Source organism: Magnolia sinica, chromosome 4 (assembly GCF_029962835.1).
Source record: "Magnolia sinica isolate HGM2019 chromosome 4, MsV1, whole genome shotgun sequence".
NCBI classification, from domain to species: domain Eukaryota; kingdom Viridiplantae; phylum Streptophyta; class Magnoliopsida; order Magnoliales; family Magnoliaceae; genus Magnolia; species Magnolia sinica.
In genome coordinates, this window is record NC_080576.1 from 21006044 (window position 1) to 21017418 (window position 11375).

At 42.6% G+C, this 11375-nt stretch overlaps 1 protein-coding gene and 1 long non-coding RNA gene across 2 annotated transcripts; both read right to left on the minus strand.

The window, feature by feature from the left end:
• Positions 1-4959: 4959 nt before the first annotated feature.
• Positions 4960-5695, minus strand: LOC131242724 (uncharacterized). Its single transcript, XR_009169703.1, has 2 exons — positions 5488-5695; positions 4960-5376 (listed from the first exon to the last, which is right to left on the minus strand). It is a non-coding gene; the product is annotated as an uncharacterized LOC131242724 (long non-coding RNA).
• A 3068-nt stretch (positions 5696-8763) lies between these two features.
• LOC131244075 (UDP-glycosyltransferase 76B1-like) lies at positions 8764-9213 on the minus strand. Its single transcript, XM_058243735.1, has one exon. The coding sequence runs from the start codon at positions 9211-9213 to the stop codon at positions 8764-8766; it is 450 nt and encodes a 149-aa protein (XP_058099718.1).
• Between the last annotated feature and the right edge of the window lie 2162 nt (positions 9214-11375).

An 11375-nucleotide genomic window follows, 5' to 3' on the forward strand; every position in this document is an offset into this window, starting at 1 on the left:
CGGTAACAATCCTTGAGTTCGTGGCCGAGGTTGTTTTCGCCACATAAGACGTGTTTGACGAAACCGAGTCGTATTAGGGTTGTTGGCAGTGGTTTGGCCACACGGAGTGTTTGCGCACTCTATGTCGTTCAACTCAACGTGCGCTCGTGCGAGTCGAGTTTGTCAAGTAACCCGATTATCCCGGTGGATGTACACCATGTATGGACACTATTGCTTGAATCTAGGGTACCAAACTTACTAATGCAATTCCGCAACCATTGTACCTTGATCCGTTAAGACTCATGAGCCGGACATGGTGGTATGGGACACCGTGTTCGAGCTGTCGGCCTACGCTGGGGAGACGAGCCTCCCCGTAGTGACCAGTGAGCACACCAGACTCGTGAGCTGATTATGGTGGTATGGGACACTATATTCATGTTGTCGGCCTACATTGATTAGTGACGAGCCCTTTGTGGTGACCTCGAGCATACCTTGCTACTGCATTGAGGCGACGAGCCTTAGGGTAATAACTAAGGTATGATAGGCATGCATTGATTGGTGACGAGCCCTTTGCAGCGACCTAAAACCATATGATCGTATGAGATTGTCTAGGACTGACGACCCTAGAATGGATCACTGTTTGGAAATTGATATGAGGAAGGTACCTTAGCTTCCGAATCCTACTGTATGAAAAGGACTAATAATAACTTGATAATCATGTTCATGCACCGCATTGCATGTGTGTAGGAGTTGTTAGCACTGCGGGAGGTTGTCATGCGTACCGTAAGATGAAGACGCTGAGGGAGTGCAGGCGAGAGCATGCATCATTTCTACATACATCCTTGCATTAACAAGAGTATTTAGGACGTGTTTGATTGTATTGCCTTATCATTAATGCTTGATTGATTTGATAACATGTTAACTTTTACTATATAGTTCCACTGAGTGGATCACTCACTCCCACCTTCTAGGATGGTGTTTCAACACCAACCAGACCCTGTCTTAGATGCAGATGTTGATGCGATCTCTGAGGCAGAGCAGAATTACGAGGATGATGAGGACGCGTTTTCTTTTATGCAGTTCTCAGGCGGGTTCATGTGAGTTATGTCCTGATATGCGGAGATTCTGGGTTTTCTTTGTAATTGTAATAGATGATGTCATTTTGATACTTATATTTGGAAAACAACACTTGTAATTATGACCTGGCAGAGTATACGTATTTCAGGGACTTGCACATGTACACATATATTTCTTCAAGTCTTCCACTTGCATCTTTCACTTATCCCTGGATTATGTTTGCAGTTTGGCTTAATCTATTCCATGTTTTATGCACTCATACAGACAACATACATCCATCATTAACTATGTTGCATAAGTGATGTTTTGAAACTCGGGAGCTGAGTTATGCTCGACCTCCGATTTTCAGGGCGTTACATCTACATTCACACCGTCCATCCATTTTCCAAGATCATTTTAAGACATGACTCCAAAAATAAAGCAAATCCAAAACTCAATTGGATGATACCATAAGAAGCAGTGGTGATTGAAAGCCCTATCACTAAAAACTTCCTAAGACCCATTATAATGTTTATTTGCTATCCGACCTGTTGATAAGGTTACATAAAACAAACATCAACATGATTCAAAACTTTCTTGGCCCATTAATGGACAATCACCACTATTTCCTGCGATATGGTCCACCTATGAACTGGATCAATCTGCTACATTTATGGGGCCATGACCTAAAATAAACTAAAAAATGGATGGATGGCATGGATATAGAATGCGTACATCAAGGTGGGTCCTGTAGCAAGGGCCACTTCCCACCTTGCATAAACTAAAAAATGGATGGATGGCGTAGATATGGTCCATTAATGGACAATCACCACTGTTTCCTATGATATGGTCCACCTAAGAACTAAATTGATCTGCTTTATTTTTGGGGTCATGACCTAAAATAAACTGAAAAATGGATGGATGGCGTGGATATAGAATACATACATCAAGGTGGGTCCTGCGGTAGGGGCCACTTCCCACCTTGGATAAACTGAAAAATGGATGGATGGTGTGGATATGGTCCATTAATGGACAATCACCACTGTTTCCCGTGATATGGTCCACCTAAGAACTGCATCGATCTACTTCATTTATGGGGTCATGACCTAAAATAAACTGAAAAATGGATGCATGGTGTGGATATAGAATACATACATCAAGGTGGGTCCTACAGTAAGGGCCACTTCCCACCATGGATAAACTGAAAAATGGATGATGCCGTGTATATGGTCCATTAATGGACAATCACCACTATTTCCTGTGATATGGTCCACCTAAGAACTGCATCGATCTGCTTTATTTATGGGGTCATGACCTAAAATAAACTGAAAAATGGATGCATGGTGCGGATATAGAATACATATATTATGGTGGGTCCCATAGCAAGGGCCACTTCCTACCTTGGATAAACTGAAAAATGGATGGATGGCCTGGATATGGTCCGTTAATGGACAATCACCATGGTTTCCTATGATATGGTCCACTTAAGAATTGAATCGATTTGCTTCATTTTTTAGGTCATGACCTAAAGTAAAATGAAAAATGGATGGATGACGTGGATATAGAATACATACATCAAGGTGGGTCCCCCGGCAATGGCCACTTCCCACCTTGGATAAGATCAAACAAACAAAATTGCATTTACTAGCCATCCAATTAGATCGCATTAGTCCAATATTGAGCAGATTGGGCCATTAGCTCTTGGCCTGGTCAATGGGTTGGGCCTAAAAAATGAAAATTTTAAACAAGCCCAGTCTCAACAATTCGAAATTGGGCCTCATGTATTGCCTTGCCCAGTCCATTGATGACCCTTACATACAAGCTTACTTGCCATTTGGAGCCAGTTTGACCAAGGGTGGTAATGGGATGGGTAGCCCGTCAAACCTGAGAAGGTTACAAATAAGATCGAACACCTAACTGAAAATTTATACAATGCTTCGTTAGACTCTACTACTATACAATTTTCATCTGACATTAATAACCAAACAACTCTGTTCAAACCACATAAATTTCCTAAAAATATGTAATTTGCTCTTAAAGACTCCACAGAAGAAATCACAAAAAAATATTAGCTAATATATCTATTCCCGAATTATTCAACCCTACTGACAAACATATATCTCCTTTAGAAAAAACCCACTCTGATATTGAATGTAATGAAATTAAATATACTATCCATTTTTCTACAAGTAGAAATTATTATTCCAGACCCACTCTAGTTGATCTCCAATTTGAAGAACGTAATCAATTAACTCAAAGTTCTTATTCTAGTAACTCTATATACGAATGGAACATTGATGGTATGTCTGAATATAATATTTTTGATTTAGTTCATGAAATGACCATGGTAGTCACCGTTTACAAACGCAATAGAGTGTCGATGATTTTACCGCCGCTAAATCAATCATTTCGGGTTTTACTGGTCAACTCAAAGGCTGGTGAGATAACTATATGACCTTACAAGATAGAAAACGTTTATTATATACTATTAAATTAGAAACAATTGGACAACCTATTTTAGACCAAGGACAACCCATTTAAGATGCAGTTAATACCCTCTTATATACAATCATTAAACATTTTGTAGGATATCTGAATAATATTAGATAAAGAACTAGTGAGATATTAAATAATCTTCGATGCCCAACATTAGATGATTTTAAATGATATAAAGATACTTTTATCAGTAAAGTTATGATACTTTTATCATTCATGCCCATTGATGTGCATGAATGAATCCATTCATTCCCTTTGGACTTATCTAATAATTCCACAGCACATGAGAATGGATTATTTTTATATATATATTTTACAAGGGGCGGCTAGTTAGCGCATACAAGGGTCTCCAACTCGTCCTTTCATCAACATCATCATGTAGGATGAAACCAATGTTTGGGAACCATCGTGTCAGATGGAGACAAGGGTAATGACTCTGAATCCTTCTTTAAATGGTATGTCCAAACATGCCCTTAGCCCACCACAAACCAAGCTTTGGACTCAATGTATTGATAAGGCTCACCAAATAATTGATTGTCATCATCTCATACAATAACTTAAAATTTTATTTTTTTTTTATTTTTTTTTAAAAGGGACCCTCGCTCGACTAGATTTCATCAGGGCTCAAGAAAAACTCAATTGGGACAAGACTCAGTCAAAAATTGAGAAAAACCTGGTTAAACTTAAAGAAACTCATGAAAACTCAACAAAATTAAACTTGAAAAAAAAAAACAAAAAACCAAGTGATCATCATGGTGTGTAGACCTGGGCATCTAGTCGATTTGGACCGAGTTACGGCTGACCAATTCAATCCGGTTTAGAAATAGACCTGACCAAAACTCGTCCCAACTCAGTGCCGAGTCCCGCATACCTAACCCGATCCGAGTCCAGGTCTGGCCTAGACTAATCCGAACTGAGTCCGATCTAGTCATAGGTACCAAGTCAGGTCGGGTGAAGTGGGTATCCATGGTCTGAAATCACAATTCGAAACCTAGGTGCACATGCTGGGATTGCAACCTCTCTATTAACTACACGGTATCTCAGATATGAAATGTCAAAATATGGAGTTACACATACACACACACGAGTCGGGTTTTGGATCGAGTCGAGTCAGTACCGAGTTGGATTTTGGGTTGATTCGAGTAAAGTTACTAGGTGATCTGAACTCGGATCGGTTTGAGTTCGGATTGGGCGAAGTCTACTCGATTCGGATTGACTCACCCACTCAGTTCGGATCGAGTCGGGTCTGAATGACTCAGACGAGTCGAGTCATCCTATGCCCAACTCTAATGGTGTGGCCCACTATTTGCACTAGATTGTATATTCTATCTGTGTTTATCCATTGATAGGAAAGAAATGGTTGTATTGAAAGTTCACATACAACCTAAATTTCAAACCAATGCCCTATTTAACATCAAAGGAATATAGTTACACTGAAACAAAGGCCTATTTGATCACATACATCTTGTTGTAGCTTGCCATAGAATGAAAATACAAATGAAACATGATAAGAAAAGCGGCATTACAATGACATGATAAGATCAACCAAACTCTCTAATGACTCATACGAAGAACCTCCCTTTTCTATACAACGCATTGCATTTTCCTTTAGATCACGTGCTCTCTCTCTTATCTCCTTCCCTTCAATCTCCACCATCAATCTTCTTATGGCCCACTATATCTCACTTCTATTGAACCCATTCTCAAGTTGTATTCCCACCTTCCAAACATGGCTCACAAACCTAGCATTCAAACTTTGGTCCCATAAATAAGGAGAACATAACATAGGAACCCCTTCACATATGCTCTCCAACGTAGAATTCCAACCATTGTGTGTCCAATAACCTCCCACTGATGGGTGGGCCAGCACTTCTTGTTGTGGGGCCCACTTAATGATCTGGCCCTTCTCACATATGCTCTCCAACGTAGAATTCCAACCATTGTGTGTCTAATAACCTCCCACTGATGGGTGGGCCAGCACTTCTTGTTGTGGGGCCCACTTAACGATCTAGCCCCTCTCCCATGTCTTCTCTTCAAACCCTTCTGGTAGTTCGACCAAATCATGGCCGTGGATGGAGCCAGGCCGGACAACCCACAAGAAGGGCTGGTCACTATTGGCTAGCCCCCAGGCTATTTCCACCATGTCTTTTTATTAAAGGAACCACGGTCTGTGGCGCTTGCTTGTCTAGCCATGCCATGCAACTATAGTCTTGTGTTTGTATGCTGTTTGATGATCCCGGTGAGAATTTATAGAGTCGGCCCACTTCAAACAATGGCATGGGATGAATATCTTGTCTAATTTTTACCAACTCAATTGATTCAAGACCATCAAATGTGTTCGTGATGTAACTCAAAGAAGACCTCATTGCATTATGACTCTTGACCCTAATACGCTCAAAGGTTTCGGGATCTGTCGTGCCAAAGCTTGGAATGTCCTTGATCCTGAGGGGCGGAATTTCAGGAATGAGTGTGTTTGGCTGACCATCTGGTAAAGAAGGATTCATTAGTATGTCTATGCATAGCTTGTTTGTTGAGCTAAAATGTATTTTTGTAACCCCACTGTATGTCTTGTGAAATGTAAGGAAGTTTGACAGTGGGGCCCACCAAATGAATGTTCATAATCCAACAAAAGTTCCCGTCATGTTATTTGTTGGATTTTTCTTCATAAAGAATAAATCATATAATCTCTTGTATTTCATTTTTCTAATAGACTTTATATATGCTTGGGGTTGGAAATGGGCCAAACTGAGTTGGGGGGATGGGCTAGATACTTGACCCATGTGCTCGTCCGAGTCAACTCGGACTCAATTCAATTGAGTCCATTCTTGCTTGGGATAACGAGTCGCCCTCCCCCGACTCAGGTGAGTCGTGACTCGAATTGAGACCAGATAGACTCGGGCCGATTTACATCAGTAGACCCACTCAAGGAAAATTTTCAAGTTACGGTCTCTCATCACGTACGCAGATTTCCTGCTAAAGGCTTTCGCAAGAAGTTTATGCGCTGGGATGCTACGTGGGACCCACGATGATGTTTCTGAAAAATCCACCTGTCCATCCGATTTTTCAAATCATATTAGGGCATGAGACCAAAAATTAGGTTGATCTAGAATTTAAGTGGGTCGCACGAGAGGAATTAGTGGAGATTCAGTGACCACCATTTAAACATTTATACTGCTAGAAAAGTTTTGAATAAGGCTAATAGTTTTGTGTTTTCACTTCATCCCAGTGGGAATGAACTTATAAATAGTTTGGATGGCATGTAAACATCAAGATGGAATCAGGGAGGTTTCAACGGTGGAAAACTCATACTCCAGCTTTTCTTCTCGTCTGGATATAGATATACACACACACATACACACGCATGTCTGCACCTTTGTACAAGTGTCATGGGCGTCTAATCCGAACGGTCCATGTGATGCGGAATCCCATGAAACCCTAAAGTATAAATTTTCACCCTGATCTAAAATTCTGGTGGGCCATAGTAAAGAGAAACAAAAATCAGGGGACAAAATTGTTTTCAATTTTCCATGGCCCACTAAAGTTTTGGATCAAATTAAAAATTGGGCCTGGGGGGTTTCATGATGTGCTACGTCATGTGGACCGTTCAGATTTTGGAGTCACATCACATATGATGAGTTCTCAAAAAAGTTTGCCTCGTGTGAACCGGTGCAAAGCGGACCACACCATAGGGATATATATATATATAGGAAATTGTTCTATGCCGTCGAGCTCATGGGAACTTCCCATGAGGTTGAGCTGTGTGGGCCCCACTTTGATGTGTGTCGAACATCAACACCGTGAATTTGATGGGTCCCCCCACTGTGATGTGTGTTGATCAACACCGTGAATCTGATGGGTCCCCTTTAAATGATGGGATATCCCAAAAATTAGCCATACAAGAAACTCAGGTGAGTCATACCATCTAAAATAATGTGAAGATATGTTTAAAACATATAAAAGCACTTGGGCGGGCCCACCTAAAATTTGGATGCGTCTGAACTTGGTTTGACCCCTCATCCAAGTGGTGCACACATAATAGATGGGCTGGATTTGTGAACCACACCTTAGTGGGCCCAACAAATGATTATGAATGTTTTAATGGGAGGATAACCCCTCTCAACTTTTGTATGCAGTGTGGTACACACAAGGCATGGATTGACTTGATTTTTAAGAAAGAGGCCCACTATGGAATGTTGTATTTGACTGATGGGATAGATGTTCGACATGCATCACGGTGGGGCCCACACAGCTCGACCTCATGGGAAGTTCCCGTGAGCTCGATGGTATAAAACCATTTCCATATATATATATATATATATATATATAGGGAAAAGGTACTATGCGCTCAACCTCACGATAAGCTGCCGTGACGTCAAGCTTTGTGGGCCCCACCGTGATGCGTGTCGACCATCAACACCGTGAATTTGATGGGTCCCCTTTAAATTATGGGATATCCCAAAATTCAGCCGTATAAGGAACAAATTTGCATGCGTCTGAAACTTGGTCTGAACCCTCATCCAAGTGGGACACACATAATGGATGGGTTGGACTCGCAAACCACATCTCGAAATGGTTATGAATGTTTTAATGGTGCACGGCCCCTCTTCACTTCTGTATGTGGTGTGGCCCACACAAGTCACGGATTGACTTGATTTTTGAGACCTAGGCCCACAATGGAATGGTGCATCTAATTGATGGGGTAGATGTTCGAAACGCATCATGGTAAGGCCCACACAGCTCGACCTTATGGGACAGACTTGTGAGGTTGAGCACATAGTACCTTTTCTCTATATATAAAAATGCTCACATAGGCCCTTCTTACCAAAGTACCCGTGCACACCTTGGCACACGTGTCATGAGTACAGAATCTGAACGGTCCACGTGATGCGGCACCATTTGAAACCTCACAAGCCCAAATTTCATACAAGACTCTGGTGGGCCATGGTAAAAGGAAAAAATTTCTTCCCTTGATTTGTATTCCTCTTTGCTATGGCCCACTAGAGTTTTGGATCAGGTTGAAATTTGGGCCTGTAGCGTTTCAAGGGGTGCTGCATCATGTGGACTATTCAGATTTTGTGCCACAATTTAAGGACTTTCTTTCCTGCGTATTAAGATCAATAGGTTTCAAGAACTTCATGGGTGGAGCCAATCAAGATTTGGGAGACACCCAACCGGTCCTCTAACACGAAGAAGAACCTGAGATGGGAAGGAGTCCATTCTTCTCTAGAAGTTTCAAAGACGCCATGGTGGCGAAACCAGAGGCGCTGTGGTGCCTAACAAAATTCTCAGGAGCTTCAACTGATCTGCAACGTCTTTCGTGCCGTAAAAAGCCTCATCAGCGATGATGCACGTAACCAGGCCATCTGATAGCAATCGAGACAAGCAATCATGTAAGGGTTCTTGGCATGTGTCGTTGAGGATGTACACAGCAGATATGGGGTCCTCGATCCATATCTTACCATCTGATAAGTCATCAGCTATAAATTCGAAGTGGAAGTTCGGGAAGTTGGATGGATTGGGAGAGTGGAAGTTTGTGTGAATTATAGTGATAGAGAATCCTTTGGAGTGTAAGAGATTAGCCAGTTGAAACATGGGATTTACGTGGCCTTGAAATGGGAGTGGCAAAATAACCAAATGAGGGACTTTCTTTTCTTGGATTTGCAGCTCTTTCGATTCTTCCATTGATTTTCAGGATTTGATCGACTGCTGTGGATATGGGTCACTGACTTTTGGGTCTCTCATTATAGATACTCTGGTAGACTATTACACATGCAATGAAAAGTCAAGCATGTGATATACATTCATTCAAATTAAATTATTTAGTAGACCCCACTGTTGATAAGTCACAGTTTGGAAATCAGACTAGTTGGATGATCCTAACCTCTGATTAGTGGACACTTTGATTGTTGCATCAGCATAGTCAGACATTCTTAACCGCCACCAATTCAATAATAAGATAATCATTGAAGTGTAACTTCTTATTTTAGATACACTTCAGCGGAGATCTATTATCTGGACAGTTTTGCAATTTTTAAATGATTAAGTGCCTATCATAAGGTTTTGTCTTTGGTATTTGCATATTTAAGTGGGGACATGGATTGCGTACTAGACGGATGGTCCTGGCAGGAGCTCTGTGGGCCCCACCTTAATGTATGTATTTTATCCAAGTTGTCTATCTATATTGGTAGATCATTTTACGAGATTAACCCAAAAAGAGGCAGATTTAAGTTTCGAGTGGATCACACTACTGAAAACAGTGGAGGCATTGTTTAGTTTACAGTGATTTATGACTGAGCTAGGGCTGGTCTGCAATCGTTTTGTAACTGATCTATGATCGATCTGTGGTCGATCTATAACCGAGCTAGGGCTAGTCTTTAATCATCCTGTGACTGATCTATGACTGAACTATGGCTAGTCTGTAATCGATCTGTGACTGAGTTATGGTCAACCCATACTCAACATGTGGCTGGTTTATAGGCGATCCATAATCGACCTTTGGTCGACCTATGGATTAGGTCAGTCTCTCAACCATTTTTGTGAGCATAGAAGCTCTTTAAGTGCCCTTGCATTTACATCACCCTTCTTGAGGGTCAGCTTGCTTTTGGACATGGAGGCTTCATCATGTTCGGGTTTCACTGGGCCCGTGCTGGTTCAGTAAAGTTGGTCCATTCCATAAGTTGACTTATTGACTTGTCTATTTTTCCCCCAACAGTGAGCACCCCTTATTTCTCAAGCTAACTTATGGAGGTTCGAGAAGTAAGTCGGTTAGAGCTAGGTCGGGTTATGTGTGCACTAGGTCGAGTCGTGTTACCATTAATGCTAGGCATGATGGCTAGTACGAGAATCGAAGCGTATCCCTTATGCAATCATGACAAGTTGTCACGTGACTCGAGGTCACATGGGGTGTCAGGCCATCGTTTTGGTGGCAGTCTAAGGAGAGCACGACGCGTGGCGTTGTACGGGATGTCAGCGGCAAGCGGTACATTGGATTGTGATGCGTGACAAGTTGAGGTAACCGTCTTCTTCCCTTTCTGCTCTGCCTTGTGTTCCGATGACTGTTTTTGCCACTTTCTTAATCAGAATCCCGTCAATCCCTCCTTCGGTGAGCTCTCTTCTTCTTTATCCTTCCATTTTTTCAATGTCTAGTTCTAGGAGCTCGGGGGAGGGGGTCTCTGGTGGTGAAAGTGGGGCGAGCAGTCGCCTAAGGGTGATGTCAAACCCACCTTCACCACTGGTAATAATGGCGGACGCCGCCTTCCGTCATTCATCGTTTAGGAGGGTGAAGGAAAGGTCTCCAATGCAGAGGCCAGTGCCTGCTGCTAGGGCATTGAACCTGTCTCCTAGGCACTAGATGGTGCCTAGGACTCTAGGGCTGAATGTGCCTTTGGCGACCGAGCAAGTTGTCGAGGCACACGACCCGCCCGATGATGATGGAGCGGCTGGGAAGATCCCAGGGGGCCCGTGCCCTCAACCTTGATTGTGGAGGAGTTGGTTCGGATCAGGCTCGGGTATCACATTCCCAAGTCTGTAATTTTTGGTCTTCCTTCAGTGGACGAGCTCCCGGACTGACCTCCCAAAGGGTCCGTGTTGATCTTTCAAGTTGTCCTCCAATGCGGTCTGCGACTTCCACTCCAGGGGATCGTCCGACAGCTTTTGTCCTATCTCAGCTTGGCCTCGGGACAGCTAACTCCGAACGGGTGGAGGGACTTGTTCGGCCGCGCAGTTCTATGGGTTGAGCTGGAGCAACCTGAGCTATCCGTGGACGAGTTCCTTCACTTATACCAGGTGAAGCCGAACACCCTTCCGCCCAGCTAGTACTATTTCTCCGCGTGGCGGAACACTGG

Bases quoted from the DNA above. Each gene is read 5' to 3' on its own strand.
- LOC131244075 (XM_058243735.1), bottom strand. From the start codon at position 9,213: ATGGAAGAATCGAAAGAGCTGCAAATCCAAGAAAAGAAAGTCCCTCAT.